At 37.5% G+C, this 20,244-nt stretch overlaps 2 protein-coding genes and 1 pseudogene across 2 annotated transcripts; all 3 read left to right on the forward strand.

The window, feature by feature from the left end:
- Positions 1-13,727: 13,727 nt before the first annotated feature.
- LOC118804415 (putative gustatory receptor clone PTE01) lies at positions 13,728-14,687 on the forward strand. Its single transcript, XM_036564928.1, has one exon. It carries the CDS (start codon positions 13,728-13,730, stop codon positions 14,685-14,687), a length of 960 nt encoding a protein of 319 aa, XP_036420821.1.
- A 1,572-nt stretch (positions 14,688-16,259) lies between these two features.
- LOC118804416 (putative gustatory receptor clone PTE01) lies at positions 16,260-17,319 on the forward strand. The gene has a single exon (XM_036564929.1). It carries the CDS (start codon positions 16,360-16,362, stop codon positions 17,317-17,319), a length of 960 nt encoding a protein of 319 aa, XP_036420822.1. The 5' UTR covers positions 16,260-16,359.
- A 1,533-nt stretch (positions 17,320-18,852) lies between these two features.
- Positions 18,853-19,956, forward strand: LOC118804419 (annotated as a pseudogene).
- Positions 19,957-20,244: the final 288 nt, after the last annotated feature.

Below are 20,244 nucleotides of genomic sequence, written 5' to 3' on the forward strand. Positions count from 1 at the left end.
ATTGCAATTCTATGATAGCATTAAGATAACCGGAATATTTTATGATGAGCCCTTATCAAATATGTTGTGCTTTTGCTCTGTCAGTGGAAAAAAGATAATATACTAAAAATTATAGATTTTTTTTTACTATTATTTATTTCCCAAAATAAAAATGGCTAATAGTCCCAAAGGGGATTGTGGCATTATTTAATACAGTCATAACAAATGCTTTTGCCCAGACATAGATCCATTGGTTAAAAGGACAAAACAATTTCTTTTGAATTCTGTATTATACATTCTTTAAACAGACACAAATGTAAATATTATATTTATGCATTTACATTTTGCAGATGTTCTTATCCAAAGTGACTTACAATTTGAACACTACTAAACAGGAGAGGTGAATATGTGCAAATTCAGCATAAATGATCTATGACAGATACAATTCAACTAATAGAAAACGTTTCGGGCTTCATATTAAAGACAGGCATCTTTAGTCCATAACAGTCGTACAGTGTCTGGCTATGTTATCAGTGCAAAATGTACCCAATTCACCAGATGCCCCATATCACATAGTAAATACCAGAAAGAACAGCTATACCACAGAAACACCACAGAAGTGTTAAACATCACATTCAAGCTCATTTTACACTTTACTCATTTAAATTTATTGGAATAAATCTTTCAACATCAGTTTGGTATCAGCTAACCAACCTTTGATCAACACTTGTCTGTTTATTTTAGAATTTTGACTGCTTTCCCAGTGTAAATTTCAAACTATGTCACTTGCTATAATTTTTTATGCTCTCATTCTGGGTTGAATTTAATGCAGGTATAGCAAAATGTTCAGAACATAAAATGCTCCGGTGTGTGAAAATGTTCGAGAGCAGGATTTGAAACTTTACTCCAACCATTCAAGAACCTGACAACGTAAAAGATGTTGTTTTCTACCAAGTTCCAATGCCAATAACAAATAAATCAACATCAGCTGTGGATTTGTGTGTCTGATGAAAGGACCTGCTTACTCATTTCATATGTAGTTTAAATGAAGTTTGCACTGAACAGCCTGTTCTTGTGTTTTGCAGCAATGTTTTGGTATAATAATAGATTAACAAAAATGGACAGGATTCACCTAAACTTGTACGGAGGAGGTGATAAATTTGACTTGTGAATACATCTTTGACTTAGACATTTGATTAACTGAAACGTCTAGTGAATGGAATTGAACTTCCCATCATTAAATATGTAAATACTCTTAGCATGCTCAAGAAATGTTTTACTGACAAGACAGTATTTCTTTCTGGCTGCTAGCAGCTAGGCTACATGTCTCTGAGAAGAGAAATCGAGCAATCTGTTTGTATGACAGTGGAAGAGGAAGGCAGCAACTATGCATCTTTAAGACCATTGCCACTGCCATGGGAGAGACGGACCAGCCTTAAATCCAGTGAAAAAGGGCTGCAGTAGTGGCAATAGAGTCAGGCCTGAATGCACCACTAGCTCGAAGGCTGAGTGCCACCATTCCCAACTTCTGTGATGTCAGCAGAAAATGTCATTGCAGATGGCACTCCCCAGCATGCCCCAGAGGGTGGCCCATGGTTTGGTTTAAAGACTCTGTGGTCCTTGGGAGCATATGGGGGTGGTAGTGTAGCGTATTCAAGGAATGTGTACAAGTTAATTCTAAGTTATCTGTTCTACAGCATTTAATTGCTGTGTCATTCTGAGAAGGACTCATTGTGAAAGTGGGGCAAGCCTGCAGGCTGTGTTTATGTGTAGCTAAGGAAGAACTGAGAATCAGTCAAGAGCTCGTGGCTGAAAGAGTAAGATTTGAGCTGAGTAGCAGTGAACCGTTAGAGAAAGCTGAGCTAATGTACAGGACAGCTGTGGCCAAAAACAACTGGATAATTAAGCATCGCTAAATAGCAGTGAAGCTACACTACTTTAAATGGTAGTGATCCTCAGTGCCAGTTCTGTTCTTTTCTTTTCATCTGCTAAGTAGTGGATGAAATCAATTTCAGAAATGTTTTTACCACTCTGATGAGCAAAGTGAGGCTCTGTTGGAGGTGAGACTTCTCAGAGAAGAACTGGAAGAATCAGTTAATATTTAAAAAAAAAAAGTTAATGTTAGGCGTACTTTCTGTCCATTATGCTTAGTGCTCTTAGCTTCTATTAATGCTATGTGGAAGGAGAATCTAGGGAGGAGATAGCAGGTCTTTGGGAGAAGATTCTGATATGTGGTCTGTAAGTCGTTTATTTGTTTCAATGTAAACTTGTGAGTTGTGTCTATTTTACTAAAGCCAGACTAAGTAAGATATGTATTGGTATTCAACAGAATGTGATATTTGTCTCCTGCCAGTCTTATACACATGTTTTACCATGGTTTCTGGATAGAGATTGCAGTGCTTATGTCGTCATGTTCTGTGCTTAAACAACCAGGGCATGTGCTCATCAGCACCCATCCAGCTCTTCATTTCTTGTCAAACTCAATATACGTTCTTTGAACACTTGCGAGAAAGAATCTTTGTCTTGTTGGAAAAGAGTTTTGACTTCATGGAAGTAGTCATTGACTTGCCATAGTGGTTTTTGCCCTGTCCTACTGATAACCACTATTGTGGCGAACACAAAATGTCTGACTCTCCACATTCAAATTAATACATGGTCCACAGAAAGATGTTGTCCACAAATTAAACACTAATTATTCCAAATGATAAAAGAATACAATGCTTAGAAGCTCCAATGAAAACAGGGATTGCAAAGATAAATTTAGGATTAGATTAAACAAAGAAGGAGCAGTGTCTGTAGCAGCCTGGACTCAAGAAAGTGTGGTCTCTTCCTGCTCTGGCCACACCCTCCAGGTAGCATCACCTGCCTTTCTCTGCCAGTAGCCCATCCATTCCAGCCACTAGATGGGGTTAACTCAAACAAAAAAAGGAGTATAAAACACATGCAAATCCAAACAACCAATTTGGCACCTAGCCCCGAAATGTTACCATAAAATGGTATTAGATGAAACAGTAAATGTTATAGAGAAAAAAGAATTACATTACATATTCCTTGATCATGTCTTAAGCGTTCTTCTAACAGGGGCAGAGCTTTGTAATTGATCACTTTATGATGCCTACTTTTATCTTGAGTTTAACTGACCAGACTAATCCATTGGAATCAGGCTTTGTCTCCAGGATTCTTGACAGTGGCCATGAAGATTGTGGGGAGGTATGGTCAACTACCACCATGATGTCTCTGACCTTGAAGTTCTGCCTTACCTTGGACCACTTCTGTCCTTCTTGCATAGGTGTAAGGTATTCTTATGTCTGTCTCCTCCAGAACAAGTCAGCCAGGTACTGTACCTGTTTCTACCAGCATCTGGTTTACAAGTCAGACCTGGAAAACTCACCAGGAGGGAGAACAGGTTAGGAGTTAAGTAGAATGACATGGTTTGGGCTAAGATATTCCAAATCAAAAGGGTCAGAGGATGTTGTGGTGATTGTTAAGGATTGCTTCAACCTCAGAGAATGGTGTCTGGAGACCTTCACCGTCTACTGTTCATTGGTGTAAAAGTATTTACCCCCAGTCCACCACAGTGAGATGCCCCTGGTTGATTGAAACTTCAGTTTATTCCCCTCTTCTCAAGCATGGCATTTGGGATCTTACTGCTGTTAAAACTGGACAAAGCCCTTTTCAGACCAGATGTGCTTCACGTGGGCTCATCTGCATATGAATCTCCTTATGGCATGGATACAGGAGTCAGTGTTGAGGGAGTAGACCATCTCGAGATGGACAGCTGTGCAAGAAGTATGTAAAGAGCACATCGTATCTTTTTACCAAACTTCTTTCTCTTTTTGTTACTATTGGGCCAAAATAGTCCATGCCAGCATTGGTGAATGGTGGGAGATTTGGTTTTGTTCTTTCTTGTGACAGATTAGCCATCTTTTGCTCTGTGTCCTGCCTTTCAAGTGCCTGCAGGTCACACATTTTGAAATGACCCTTCTTACTACACTGTTGGCATTGATGGTCCAATATTTCTTGTGCAACTGGACGAGGATGCAATTTCTGCCATAGTGTCCATACGTTTAATGAAATGTGGTGAATCAAAAGACTGGAGATGTTAGACTGTTTTGGAAGTAAGATGGGATATTTTATAGTCTCGGACATGGCTACCCTTGGCAATCATCCTCCTGCTCACAGCAGCCCTTTCTTCAGTGCTGGATCTCACTTGGGAATGCCTGCTTCTGAGTAAAGGATATAATTGCCCTCTCAGCCTCGACAAAATCTTTCATGAATATGCACTGATCACTGACCTGTAGGCTTGCTAAAACACCCGCTTCTGATGGCAAGAGAATGTGATGTCATTGGTGGCAAGCCGTTTTGTATTTGGCAGCCAGTGCCAATAAACCAAGCTTTTGTTACCAAGTAACAGCTTTCAATAACCTGTTCCAGTCTGAGAAGAAAGAGAAAAGCTTACAAATGGATTTGAGACATCTTGAATAACGTGACTGCACACAACATGGCAACCTTTTACTTCTGGGTCATCTGGTGATAGGGATTTAGGACTGACAGTTTCCGCTGGCTGAATCTGCTGCGGCTTCCAAAGGAATTCTGGGCCATGAATCCATTGCCTATTCTCAAGGAACCTCAGCGCACTCAGCCCCCTGGAGGCATAATCTGCTGGGTTGTGCTTACTGTCGATTTCCACTGTTGGATACTGGTGTTCTCTCTTATGACAGAGATTCTATTTGCAACAAATGTTTGGAATCTTGTACTAGCATTGGCAATTTATTCAAATAGTGCCTGGCTGTCTGTCCAAAACAGAGAATTCTTTAGGGGCAGACACAGTTCTGAATTGAGCATTTTGTCTCTTTTAACAGACTGCAGCCACCGTTTCAAGTCTCGATATTGTCGTTTGCTTTAAAGGGGAAACTCTTGCCTTTCCCATTTGAAAGAGACATGTATCTCATTTTGGTCATCCTAAGGTAGCTTACTACTCCATACCCAATCTCATTAGGCATCAGCAAAATGGCGCAATTGGAAGGACTGTCACTGTCCAAAGTCAATGGGTTTGATACAATGCAAAACATTACAATATTTTAATTGGGAGGATCTTGAATCCAACTAATCCACTGGCAACTCTTTTTGTGTGAACACATCAATTGTTTCCATCCAATCCAGAAACTTCTAAGCCTGAGACCACTTATGTTGGTACTGACATCTCATGACTCTTGGCTTGGCAATAAGATATTTGTTCTTCTGCCTTTGAAATTCAACTAAGACATGAGGTGTTCTGTTCAGAAAGTAGCTGAACTACCAGGATATATGAAAGCATACGCTAGGATTACCTTTTTACCATTACCAGCTTTGACTTTCACAGACACTACTGAATGGACACTACAGGCCCCAGTACGGGCCCCAATGTGCCCATATGCTTGGGAGTGCATACTTACAGTGTTTATGCTTTGGATGTGTCATTCTCCTCTTGTTGCATTGCTGTTTGGAACACACTGTGCAGTCTACAGTGTTTGCTAATGACAGCCAAAGCAGATTCCCTTTTCTTTTAGGAAATGTATCTTGTCTCTGTGTTTCCTTTTTCTAAATGAACTGCAGTGCTCCAAACTGTGACTGCTGTTGCTCGGGGACCAAGAGATTTGAAAGTGAATACTTTTAGGTTGTTTATTGGGCTGAGAGGTCGTAGTGAAGACAAAGCTGCTTCCATTGAACTTGGGCTGGTGGGCCTATCCTGAATATCCTCATACAATGGGCCAGAAACTACCCTCACTTGCCTCTCAAAAAATGCAACAAGATCTGTGAATTGAGGTCTGCTGTTTTACTTCTCATTAAATTCACACATATAGAATTGCTGTTTCTCTGAGTTTGTATGGAAGTTTCATGAACACGATTTTCACGTCCTATGACATCAAAAAGTCTTGTAATGTTTTAGAGTCCTCAGCTTTGATTACACGCCACTCTAATGCTTTCTTTATATAAGCAGAACAAGTTTTAAATTCATCATCATAGTGTTCCTGTAGCAAATTCAGGAAATTTTGCCATCTTGTAACCTCGCTCTGGGCCCATGTGAAGACAACTCCTGACAAGATATCTGGTGTGGCCACTAGTGTACTGGTCAAGGAAGTACAGCCTGTCTGCACCGCTACTAGTATTAAGCTCAGTCGCATTCTCAAAAGCTCTAATGAATGACCTGTACAACAAAACATCACCACTGAAGATTAGGATTGCTCTTTGTGGGGGATTGGAGAGTTGTTGCTACTTAAAGAGAAGGAATTTTATATCAATTTCACGGTGAAGGATGTTAATCAGTCTATCATAACTTGCACTGCTCTGTGAGGTCATAAGGGGTTGATCAGAGGCCTTTTCAGATACACTATGTGAACAAAAGTATCGGGACACCTACAGGAGTCTTTATGACACGCAGGTGTGCTGACACTTAACACACCCATCCCAAAGAGCAAAGCTGCCCCCAAAAAAATCTAATTTTACAACACTTTTCTCTAAGCATGTGAAAGCGTATCAGCAACAACATTTTCAGAACCTTTCTTGTGTCTGAGTACTAGGTTGTAGCTTTGTACAATGAAAGACCACCTCATGAGACATTGATTTTGGTTGTACATACGAGATAAAAACACCAAAGAATTATGGTCCTTGTACAACCTCAGGTAAAGAACTGGAACCAATATAAACTTCAAAAAACTATACGGCCCAACTTCAAAAAATTGTAGGGCCCACAAAAGAGCTAGAGCGTCTTGTTCTACAGTAGAATATTTCACTTGATGCTTGTTGAATTTTTCGAGAAACATGGCATACAAGATGATCAATTTCAGATTTGTCTGCTTAAAACAAGACCGCACCAGCCCTTACAGCACTTGCATCAACTTCAAGTTTAAAGGGTTTAGAAAAATCAGGTGCAGCAAGCACTGGGGTCTCGCAAAGAAATACAAAAGCTACGATAGTACCCCACTTTACCAAGACACCTGCACCACTCTCAATGAGTTAAAGGACTAGGAAAATGTAAAATGGCAGCAACTTTAGCACCTACTGGGCGCAATTGTCCATGTCCCACTTGTTTGCCAAAATAAGCATCAAAGAAGCCTGTTCTAGCCTTTAAAAAAATTGTTCTTAACATATTCAAATGACGTGATCGCCTAGATCAGCTGAACAATTTGAAATACCTGACAACACAGTATTTACTAGTCTCTGGAAAGTTGCAGGAGCATTCTTGAACTCAAAAGCCATAACAGTATACTGTAGAAAAGCATCAGGAGTGACAAAGCTGAAATATCTAATGCACAAGGAGTTAACAGCACTTGCAAGTAACCCATAAGCAAGTCTAGTTTAGAGACAGAATGAGCTGAGCCAACATTGTCTATGCAATCTCCCATCCTGGGCAAAGGATATGAATCAGGGACTGTAACAGCATTAACACATCTATAATCAGTACACAGACGAAATGAGCCAAAAGGTTTCGGAACCAGCAAACAAGGCAAACTCCAGGGGCTACAACTAGGCTTGGCTAAGCCATTATCTAAAAGATACTCATCCTCTTTTTCATAGCTGCTCTTTTAGCCGCATTAACACGATAGGCATGCTGTTTAATGGGAGTGGACGTAGTAACTTGTATGTCATGCTGTAAAACATTGGTCTGAGACGGGACATCCTGGTAAATAGAGAGAAATTCATGAATTAAATTTTCAATGCCTATCTTTTGGTGGTCTCGTAAGTGCCATAAAAGAGAAGACAGGTTTGTCAGTATGTCAGAATTGGGAAGCCTACTTGAAGTGTGTGGAACATTTCCTAACACTAATCCATCTGGATCGTCAGCAGATTGGTCACTAATATCTGAAACAGTCAATACAGTAACAGTGTCAGAAGTGTTAGAAGACTTCTTGAAGGCTGCAGCGTCTATGCAAGTATGGTAGGCCTTCAGCATGTTAACGTGACACACACGTGTCTTACGTTTATGGTCTGGTGTGCGACTGACATAATCAGTGTCACTAAGCTTTTCCTTAAAAGTCAATAAAAGTCATCCAACAATTGTGTATAGTTAGGAAGATTTTCTTTAACGTCCTGCACACGTGACATCTTCCATAAGTTCAACCATTATGTTTTTCCTTGTAGATAAATGTGCAAATTTTCCTTTTCTGGTATTTTAATTTGGTTATCCTTTTCTATGTCTGTGTTTGAGAGGCTAAGCCTGACTTCCTCCTCTTCACTTGTTTTCATAGTATCAACTTTGCTTGTTTGGTAACTGCTTATCATGAAATAATCCAAAACAATCCAATGACCCACTCCTACAGACGTTTGGACGAATTTACAAATGTTATCCACTCCAACAGCAGATTTCCTTTGAACTGAATCCTTAGTTAACAATATCAAAGTGCCTCTTATGAATACATCCCATGCTTTTAAACAACCAGGCCATGTGCTCATCAGCACCCATTCAGCTCTTTGTTTTCTGTCAAACTCAATATTAGTTGTTAAAGTTCTTTGCTTACTTGCTGGATAGAGTCCTTTTCTTGCTGAAAAAAAAAAGTTTTCAGTTAATAGAAATATTTTTTTTTCATTTGCTTAGTAGTTATGTTTTGTTCTAATGATAACCACTATGGTGGCAAACAAAAATGTGTTGTCCACAAATTAAGCACTATATATTTCAGCTGATAAAAGAATACAATGCTTAGAAGCTCAAACCTTAAACGAAAATAAGGATTTCAAAGATAAACTAAGGATTATCTTAAACAAAAAAAGGAAAATGTCTGCAGCAGCCTGAACTTGAGAAAGCATGGTCAAAGCCTGCTCTGGCCACACCCTCCATGTAGCATGACCTGCCTTTCTCTGCCAGTGGCACATCCATTCCAGCCACTAGATGGGGTTAACTTGAATAAAAAAAGAAGTATGAGACACATGCAAACCCAAATAACCATTTTGGCTTCTACAGAGATCTTTAACACTATTTCTGAAACTTCAGGTGAAAAAAAAACTAATATGTTTTAATGGTCTTTCATTCCTCTCGCTATATATCTAAAAAAGATATCATAGCTTGTTACATTTCTAGCAAGACATCTGATTCTGATGAATTAGAAATAAGCAACTTCTCTCACCCACACATGTTGGATTACGCAGATGTTATATTGTGAGCCTGGAGAGGAATTATAACACTGCACCCTCTGGGGGCATTGCAGTATTTGACAACCAAGGTATCTTTCCTATATGTGTACATATGCACATTAATGTACTTATTTATTTAGAGTTACATTTGATATGTCAGTGTCAAGGATCCAACAATGTATATTGGTTAAGCCCTATTAACAAAGCAAGGCCAAAAAACCCTCTGTTAATGCATACTTTTTTGCATGTTCTTTCTAAATCTTTTACGATTCTTACCGTTGTCTCAGATTAAGGGGGTCCAGTTCAAAAGGTTTGCATATGGGCCTGGGATGACTTGTTATGACACTGGTCAATAATATATAATATTGACATTCTATATAATTACAATAGCTATTGTAACATTGAGATACTATAGTCTTTTTGTTTACTAAAGTGTTGCTATTTGGTACGTGTGTCTTCAAAAGACAAAGGCTGTTACTGTGTGTGTGTCGGGAATGTTTGTGTAAATAAAAATCTTTTTAACATCCACATTGTCTGTAAAACCATGGAACCATGGCTCTTTTGGAGTATTCTAAAATTTTCTCCCTAATTTTAGTCATGTCCAATTCCACCCACTAGCTAGGTCTGCCCCAAGCACAAAAAAAAATAGTTAGGAGGACTAGCTAGGAGGCCAGCGAGCCATACTTCCTCTGAGTCATCTGAAACACCAAACTATTGTTAATGCAATGTCACTTGACAGCAGAAGGACATGGAGGAGAATGCTAACTGCCAGCTCTATCAGCTGGCTGGCATTGTGCTGGGTAATTGGGGAAGGGGCCATCTAACCTACCCAGAGACAGCAAGGCTAATTGTGCTTTCTTGGACTCCCTGCCATGGATGGCTGTAGCATCACCAGGGATTGAACTAATTTCCTTATGATACACTTTTTAAAAAGATATTTGTCTTCAAGGGTTATTTAGTAGAAAAAAAAATGGTTCTATAAAGAACCATGAACACTCAAAGAACACTTTGCATGATAAAAGAGTTGTTTTGCATCATGAAAGAGTTCTTCAGAATTCGTTATAGATGGTTCTGATATGGTGTCAATGTTGTAACAACAGAATAACCCTTTCGGGGGCTATATTTTCAAAATGTTTTAGATCATTCAACTAAATTTAATATAAGATAAAGACAATACGAGTAAACGCAAACTGCAGCTTTTAAATTATCATTCCATTTATTGAAGAAACCTATATCACTCAAGTGAAAATGTAACTGCCCCTAAACCTAATAACTGGTTCTGGCACCCTTGGTGGCAATTTTTTACATTATTCTGGAGGAATTTTGGCCCACTCTTCTTTGCAGTATTGTCTTCATTTGGCTACATTGGAGGGTTTTCGAGAACTGTTTGAGGTCTTGACATGGGATTCAGGTTTGACTGGGCCACTCCAAAACCCCATTTTTTTTTCTTTTGAGCCATTCAGAGGTAGCTTGTGTGTTTCAGATCATTGTCCTGCTGCATAACCCAAATGCACTTAAGCTTTAGGTCACAAACTGACAGGTGGACGGGATTCTCCTTCAGGATGTTCTGATAGAGAGAAGAATTCATGGTTCCATTAATTATGACACACTGTTCAGGTCCTGCAGAAGCAAAGCAGCCCCAGACCATCACACTACCACCACCATGTTTGACTGTTGGTATGATGTTCTTATGGAGGAATGCGGTATTAGCTTTATGCCAGATGCCACGTGACCCATGTCTTCCAAAAAGTAAAAACCATGACTCATCAGTCAACAGAATATTGTCCCAAAAGTCTAGGGGGTCATCTAGATGTTTTTTGGCAAATGTAAGATCAGCCTTTGTGTTTGTAGTCAGCAGCAATTTGCACCTTGCAACACTTCCATCCATGCCATTTTGCCCTGTCTTTACTAATTAAATTAATTGTGGAATCGTGTACATTGACCTTAACTGAGGCAAGTGAGGTCGGCAGTCCTTTAGATGTTCGTCTGAGTTCTTTTGTCACCTCCTTGATGAGTCGATTGATGAAAATTTGGTAGGCCAGCCACTCCTGGGAACGTTCGCCACTGTTCCAAGTTTTCTCCCTTTGTTCATTATGGCTCACACTGTGGTTTGCTGGAGTCCCAGAGCCTTCACAATGGTTTTGTAACCCTTTCCAGACTGGTAGATTTAAATGACTTTGTTTTACATCTATATTTGAACCTCTTTAGAACATGCCATCATGTGCTGCTTTCTGAGACTTTCTAGCCTGCTTCACATTGCCAGACAGGTTCTGTTTAAATGATGTTTAGATTCAACAGGTCTGGCAGTAATCAGGTCTAGGTGCGGATAGTGAAATTGAACCCAATATTCAATTGAATTTGGTTAACTGGTTGCTTTAGCAGCTAAGGGGCAATTACTTTTTCCCATAGGGCCAGGTAAGTCTGAAGAGCATTTTTCCTTAATAAATGAAATCATCATTTAAAAACAGCATTTTGTGTTTACTTAGGTTATCATTGTCTTGAATAAACTGAACTGAAACAGTTCCAAAGGATGCAGTAAAAGCACTGTAGTAAAACAACCAAATTAAAGCGACTTGCTAATCAATAACTGTGATTTATTTTGAGATGTTGCTCAAGTCTAAAGATGATCTTAGATTTATATTGAAAATGGCAATTAGGGTATGGAATCAATGCTAGTAAAATCTATTCAGGATCAACATGAAGCTGATGGATTATTATCAGATTGTCGTTTCATGTTCCTTTTTTAACAAGAACTAAAGGGTAGTGACTCTGCTTGAATCCCAAATGAGATGGAAAATTTTTGTCTCAGCCTGGTACTGAAACTGCCATGGTATTGAGAGAATGATCAGCTGGGATTTGGAAGTGACTTGCCTCTAATACCAAGTGTATAAAAAGCCAAACAAGACTACATTGCTGCATATTTACACATCAGAACTGACTGACATCATCTTAAGAAATTTAATGAGTAAAAACAGTTATTTTTGCAAACTGCTATATATGTTTTTGCCAGATGAGTCCTTTAACATAAAAAACATTTTATTTTTGCTGAAATAAAAATCACTTGTGGTCATAAAATAAAGTGGATTATGAAATGATTTGGTATACCATTGATAAATTTTATTATCCAGGCACAGATCCATTGGCAAAAAGGACAAAGCAGATGCCAAAGTGAATGGATTAATATGATCACTACTTTTTTTACTCACTGACATTTTTAACTCTTGGAGGTTTTTAAGGTCTGTCCTGCTGAGAGTGGCATTCACATACATGAAAACCTTAATCACTGTTTTTCTTTAAAGACAGTCTGATGCCAATTATAAAGCAGTTCAGACCTGTGGTACACACTTACTTATTTTCTTATGCTTTAAATTCATTGCATGCTTTGCCTTGATAGAGCTCAGATTTGTGTCAACACCTCAAAAGCTTTTAAGGGCCTTATGTGCTTCTGTGATGGTGTTTCCTCCTATAATTCATTTTCGAATATATGGCCTGAAAACAGGGAAATTCAACACAATATTATTTCTTTTTTTGTAAGAAGGTCTTTGCAACAAAGCATTAAAACAAACTTAGTGGAGTGAAAAAACAGCTGCAGTAAGAAACTGGGTATTTTGGCTGCTGCTGGTTACTGTTTAGAAATACTTGTCTTTGGCCAAGACTGCAATTCTATCACAGCTTTAAGGTAAACAGAACATTTTATGCCTTCATTAAATATGTTTTGTGCTTTTGCCCTGCCAGATGAAAAAAGGCAAAACATTAAATTATACTGACTTTTTTTTTCAGATTATTTTATTAACCAAAACAAAAATGGCTAGTTATCATTAAGTGTATTAAGCAATTATTTGGTATACTAATAACAAATGCTATTGCCCAGAAACAGATCCAGGTTAAAAGGACAAAACAATAAGCTTAATGTTTTTATTTTGTCACTACTTACACAAGCAGTAAGATTTGAACTTTTGGATTCTGCATTATACACACTTCAAACAGACACAAATCTAAATATTATATTTATGCCTTCACATTTATGCATTTTGCAGAAGCTCTGATTGAGCATGACAATTTGAACCACATACTACTAAATAAGATAGATGTATGTATGCAGAATCAGCATAAAGGATTATCTATGATACATTTTCATATTATCAGATATAAGTTTTAAATTTCAATACTTTATTGCCATATCAGTCTGTACTCGACTGAGAGGAATTTCTTTTCGCGCCACTCAAAAACACCCAAAATAACACAAAATATTTTTGTCTCAGCCTGGTACTGAAACTGCAATGGTATTGAGAGAATGATCAGCTGGGATTTGGAAGTGACTTGCCTCTAATGCCAAGTGTATAAAAAGCCATACAAGACTACATTGCTGCATATTTACACATCAGAACTGACTGACATCATCTTAGCTAAACAGGTGCATTTTGTTGTGGCCCATTCTCTTTGAGTCTTTGTTTGTATCAAATGAATGTGCTCAGAGATTTTGGCATTTGGGCTTTTTTCTGAGAGCAGTCTTCTTACTACTTAAGAGAAGGTCGACCAAATTGGGAAACTGGTTGGCCAGTTGTCCACCTTCTGCATCAATTACTGCATTCTTCCTGCCTGCGTCTTCTTTCAAAACTTAAAACAAAGTAAAGAACACAATGGATTCTAATTTGTCCATATATACAACATTTTTGACTTTTGAATCACTGGACATTCCTACTTCTAACACTTTGCCAGCATTCATATTTGGAACCCTTACATATTGTGCCATTCTGGTTTTCAATATGACTGTATTGCTGACAATTGCTTTGAACAGGAAACTCCATAAGCCTATGTATGTTCTGCTGTTTAACTTGCCAATCAATGATATGTTGGGGGCCTCAGCCTTTTTCCCTCAGCTGGTGTATAGCATACTGTCACAGAATAGATCCATCACTTACTCTGCTTGTTTTGTGCAAGCTTTACTAGCACATGTGTATGGAGCTGGGTCACTTCTCATTCTCAGTGCTATGGCTTATGACAGATACATTGCCATTTGCTGTCCATTGAAATATAACACCTTGATGTCTCCAAATAACTTGTTGAAAATAATTATTATAACGTGGACATTTGATTTTACTATGATTGGTTTACTACTTGCACTGAACTACCGCACAGAGATTTGTAGCACGAAAATTCTAGATATACACTGCAACAATCCATCCTTAATGAAGCTTGTGTGTGGGGACACAAAGTTAAATAACTACTATGGGTTATTTACAATAGCTTTTATTTCAAGTCTGTCTCTGCTGACAGTGGCATTCACATACATCCAAATCTTAATCACAGTTTTTGTTAAAAGACAGTCTGACACCAAAAGCAAAGCAATTCAGACCTGTGGTACACATTTAATTGTGTTCGTATGCTTGCAGTTGAGTGGACTTCTTGGTTTGATAGCTCACAGATTTGAGGCAGTACCCCCAAACTTACGAAGGGCCTTCGGTGCATGTGTGATGATATTTCCTCCTATGATTAATCCTCTAATATATGGACTGAAAACAAAAGAAATTCGACAGAATTTTTTCTTTTCTTGTAAGAAAGTCTCTCCTACAAAATGGAAAAAGAAATTTAATGAGTAAAAACAGTTATTTTTGCAAACTGATATGTATGTTTTTGCCAGATGAGTCCTTTAACATAAAAAACATTTTATTTTTGCTGAAATAAAAATCACTTGTGGTCATAAAATGAAGTGGATTATGAAATGATTTGGTATACCATTGATAAATTTTATTATCCAGGCACAGATCCATTGGCAAAAAAGGACAAAGCAGAAGCCAAAGTGAATGGATTAATATGATCACTACTTTTTTTACTCGCTGACATTTTTAACTCTCGGAGGTTTTTAAGGTCTGTCCTGCTGAGAGTGGCATTCACATACATGAAAACCTTGATCACTGTTTTTCTTGAAAGACAGTCTGATGCCAATTATAAAGCAGTTCAGACCTGTGGTACACACTTACTTATTTTCTTATGCTTTAAATTCATTGCATGCTTTGCCTTGATGGAGCTCAGATTTGTGTCAACACCTCAAAAGCTTTTAATGGGCCTTATGTGCTTCTGTGATGGTGTTTCCTCCTATAATTCATTTTCGAATATATGGCCTGAAAACAGGGAAATTCAGCACAATATTATTTCCTTTTTTTGTAAGAAGGTCTTTGCAACAAAGCATTAAAACAAACTTAGTGGAGTGAAAAAACTGCTGCAGTAAGAAACTGGGTATTTTGGCTGCTGCTGGTTACTGTTTAGAAATACTTGTCTTTGGCCAAGACTGCAATTCTATCACAGCTTTAAGGTAAACAGAACATTTTATGCCTTCATTAAATATGTTTTGTGCTTTGCCCTGCCAGATGAAAAAAGGCAAAACATTAAATTATACTGACTTTTTTTTTCAGATTATTTTATTAACCAAAACAAAAATGGCTAGTTATCATTAAGTGTATTAAGCAATTATTTGGTATACTAATAACAAATGCTATTGCCCAGAAACAGATCCAGGTTAAAAGGACAAAACAATAAGCTTAATGTTTTTATTTTGTCACTACTTACACAAGCAGTAAGATTTGAACTTTTGGATTCTGCATTATACACACTTCAAACAGACACAAATCCAAATATTATATTTATGCCTTCACATTTATGCATTTTGCAGAAGCTCTGATTGAGCATGACAACTTGAACCACATACTACTAAATAAGATAGATGTATGTATGCAGAATCAGCATAAAGGATTATCTATGATACATTTTCATATTATCAGATATAAGTTTTGATTTTAATACTTTATTGCCATATCAGTCTGTACTCGACTGAGAGGAATTTCTTTTCGCGCCACTCAAAAACACCCAAAATAACACAAAATATTTTTGTCTCAGCCTGGTACTGAAACTGCAATGGTATTGAGAGAATGATCAGCTGGGATTTGGAAGTGACTTGCCTCTAATGCCAAGTGTATAAAAAGCCATACAAGACTACATTGCTGCATATTTACACATCAGAGCTGAGTGACATCATCTTAGCTAAACAGGTGCATTTTGTTGTGGCCCATTCTCTTTGAGTCTTTGTTTGTATCAAATGAATGTGCTCAGAGATTTTGGCACGTGGGCTTTTTTCTGAGAGCAGTCTTCTTACTACTTAAGAGAAGGTCGACCAAATTGGGAAACTGGTTGGCCAGTTGTCCACCTTCTGCATCAATTACTGCATTCTTCCTGCCTGCGTCTTCTTTCAAAACTTGAAGCAAAGTAAAGAACACAATGGATTCTAATTTGTCCATATATACAACATTTTTGACTTTGGAATCACTGGACATTCCTACTTCTAACACTTTGCCAGCATTCATATTTGGAACCCTTACATATTGTGCAATTTTAGTTTTCAATATGACTGTATTGCTAACAATTGCTTTGAACAGGAAACTCCATAAGCCTATGTATGTTCTGCTGTTTAACTTGCCAATCAATGATATGTTGGGTGCCTCAGCCTTTTTCCCTCAGCTGGTGTATAGCATACTGTCACAGAATAGATCCATCACTTACTCTGCTTGTTTTGTGCAAGCTTTACTAACACATGTGTATGGAGCTGGGTCACTTCTCATTCTCAGTGCTATGGCTTATGACAGATACATTGCCATTTGCTGTCCATTGAAATATAACACCTTGATGTCTCCAAATAACTTGTTGAAAATAATTATTATAACATGGACATTTGATTTTACTATGATTGGTTTACTACTTGCAATGAACTACCGCAAAGAGATTTGTAGCACGAAAATTCTAGATATACACTGCAACAATCCATCCTTAATGAAGCTTGTGTGTGGGGACACAAAGTTAAATAACTACTATGGGTTATTTACAATAGCTTTTACTTCAAGTCTGTCTCTGCTGACAGTGGCATTCACATACATCCAAATCTTAATCACAGTTTTTGTTAAAAGACAGTCTGATGCCAAAAGCAAAGCAATTCAGACCTGTGGTACACATTTAATTGTGTTCGTATGCTTGCAGTTGACTGGACTTGTTAGTTTGATAGCTCACAGATTTGAGGCAGTACCCCTAAACTTACGAAGGGCCTTTGGTGCATGTGTGATGGTATTTCCTCCTATGATTAATCCTCTAATATATGGACTGAAAACAAAAGAAATTCGACAGAATTTTTTCTTTTCTTGTAAGAAAGTCTCTCCTACAAAATGGAAAAAGAAATTTAATGAGTAAAAACAGTTATTTTTGCAAACTGCTATGTATGTTTTTGCCAGATGAGTCCTTTAACATAAAAAAACATTTTATTTTTGCTGAAATAAAAATCACTAGTGGTCATAAAATAAAGTGGATTATGAAATTATTTGGTATACCATTGATAAATTTTATTATCCAGGCACAGATCCATTGGCAAAAAGGACAAAGCAGAAGCCAAAGTGAATGGATTAATATGATCACTACTTTTTTTACTCGCTGACATTTTTAACTCTTGGAGGTTTTTAAGGTCTGTCCTGCTGAGAGTGGCATTCACATACATGAAAACCTTGATCACTGTTTTTCTTTAAAGACAGTCTGATGCCAATTATAAAGCAGTTCAGACCTGTGGTACACACTTACTTATTTTCTTATGCTTTAAATTCATTGCATGCTTTGCCTTGATGGAGCTCAGATTTGTGTCAACACCTCAAAACCTTTAAATGGCCTTATGTGCTTCTGTGATGGTGTTTCCTCCTATAATTCATTTTCGAATATATGGCCTGAAAACAGGGAAATTCAGCACAATATTATTTCCTTTTTTTGTAAGAAGGTCTTTGCAACAAAGCATTAAAACAAACTTAGTGGAGTGAAAAAACTGCTGCAGTAAGAAACTGGGTATTTTGGCTGCTGCTGGTTACTGTTTAGAAATACTTGTCTTTGGCCAAGACTGCAATTCTATCACAGCTTTAAGGTAAACAGAACATTTTATGCCTTCATTAAATATGTTTTGTGCTTTTGCCCTGCCAGATGAAAAAAAGGCAAAATATTAAATTATACTGACTTTTTTTTTTCAGATTATTTTATTAACCAAAACAAAAATGGCTAGTTATCATTAAGTGTATTAAGCAATTATTTGGTATACTAATAACAAATGCTATTGCCCAGAAACAGATCCAGGTTAAAAGGACAAAACAATAAGCTTAATGTTTTTATTTTGTCACTACTTACACAAGCAGTAAGATTTGAACTTTTGCATTCTGCATTATACACACTTCAAACTGGCACAAATCCAAATATTATATTTATGCCTTCACATTTATGCATTTTGCAGAAGCTCTGATTGAGCATGACAATTTGAACCACATACTACTAAATAAGATAGATGTATGTATGCAGAATCAGCATAAAGGATTATCTATGATACATTTTCATATTATCAGATATAAGTTTTGATTTTCAACACTTTATTGCCATATCAGTCTGTACTCGACTGAGAGGAATTTCTTTTCGCGCCACTCAAAAACACCCAAAATAACACAAAATATTTTTGTCTCAGCCTGGTACTGAAACTGCAATGGTATTGAGAGAATGATCAGCTGGGATTTGGAAGTGACTTGCCTCTAATGCCAAGTGTATAAAAAGCCATACAAGACTACATTGCTGCATATTTACACATCAGAGCTGAGTGACATCATCTTAGCTAAACAGGTGCATTTTGTTGTGGCCCATTCTCTTTGAGTCTTTGTTTGTATCAAATGAATGTGCTCAGAGATTTTGGCACGTGGGCTTTTTCTGTGAGAGCAGTCTTCTTACTACTTAAGAGAAGGTCGACCAAATTGGGAAACTGGTTGGCCAGTTGTCCACCTTCTGCATCAATTACTGCATTCTTCCTGCCTGCGTCTTCTTTCAAAACTTGAAGCAAAGTAAAGAACACAATGGATTCTAATTTGTCCATATATACAACATTTTTGACTTTGGAATCACTGGACATTCCTACTTCTAACACTTTGCCAGCATTCATATTTGGAACCCTTACATATTGTGCAATTTTAGTTTTCAATATGACTTTATTGCTAACAATTGCTTTGAACAGGAAACTCCATAAGCCTATGTATGTTCTGCTGTTTAACTTGCCAATCAATGATATGTTGGGGTGCCTCAGCCTTTTTCCCTCAGCTGGTGTATAGCATACTGTCACAGAATAGATCCATCACTTACTCTGCTTGTTTTGTGCAAGCTTTACTAACACATGTGTATGGAGCTGGGTCACTTCTCATTCTCAGTGCTATGGCTTATGACAGATACATTGCCATTTGCTGTCCATTGAAATATAACACCTTGATGTCTCCAAATAACTTGTTGAAAATAATTATTATAACATGGACATTTGATTTTACTATGATTGGTTTACTACTTGCACTGAACTACCGCAAAGAGATTTGTAGCACGAAAATTGTAGATATACACTGCAACAATCCATCCTTAATGAAGCTTGTGTGTGGGGACACAAAGTTAAATAATTACTATGGGTTATTTACAATAGCTTTTACTTCAAGTCTGTCTCTGCTGACAGTGGCATTCACATACATCCAAATCTTAATCACAGTTTTTGTTAAAAGACAGTCTGATGCCAAAAGCAAAGCAATTCAGACCTGTGGTACACATTTAATTGTGTTCGTATGCTTGCAGTTGACTGGACTTGTTAGTTTGATAGCTCACAGATTTGAGGCAGTACCCCTAAACTTACGAAGGGCCTTTGGTGCATGTGTGATGGTATTTCCTCCTATGATTAATCCTCTAATATATGGACTGAAAACAAAAGAAATTCGACAGAATTTTTTCTTTTCTTGTAAGAAAGTCTCTCCTACAAAATGGAAAAAGAAATTTAATGAGTAAAAACAGTTATTTTTGCAAACTGCTATGTATGTTTTTGCCAGATGAGTCCTTTAACATAAAAAACATTTTATTTTTGCTGAAATAAAAATCACTTGTGGTCATAAAATAAAGTGGATTATGAAATGATTTGGTATACCATTAATAAATGTTATTATCCAGGCACAGATCCATTGGCAAAAAGGACAAAGCAGAAGCCAAACTGAATGGATTAATATGATCACTACTTTTTTACTCGCTGACATTTTTAACTCTCGGAGGTTTTTAAGGTCTGTCCTGCTGAGAGTGGCA

This window comes from Colossoma macropomum, unplaced genomic scaffold, assembly GCF_904425465.1.
Source record: "Colossoma macropomum unplaced genomic scaffold, Colossoma_macropomum, whole genome shotgun sequence".
NCBI lineage: Eukaryota > Metazoa > Chordata > Actinopteri > Characiformes > Serrasalmidae > Colossoma > Colossoma macropomum.

Coding starts and splice junctions, on each gene's coding strand:
- LOC118804416 (XM_036564929.1), top strand. CDS start 16,360: ATGGATTCTAATTTGTCCATATATACAACATTTTTGACTTTGGAATCA.
- LOC118804415 (XM_036564928.1), top strand. CDS start 13,728: ATGGATTCTAATTTGTCCATATATACAACATTTTTGACTTTTGAATCA.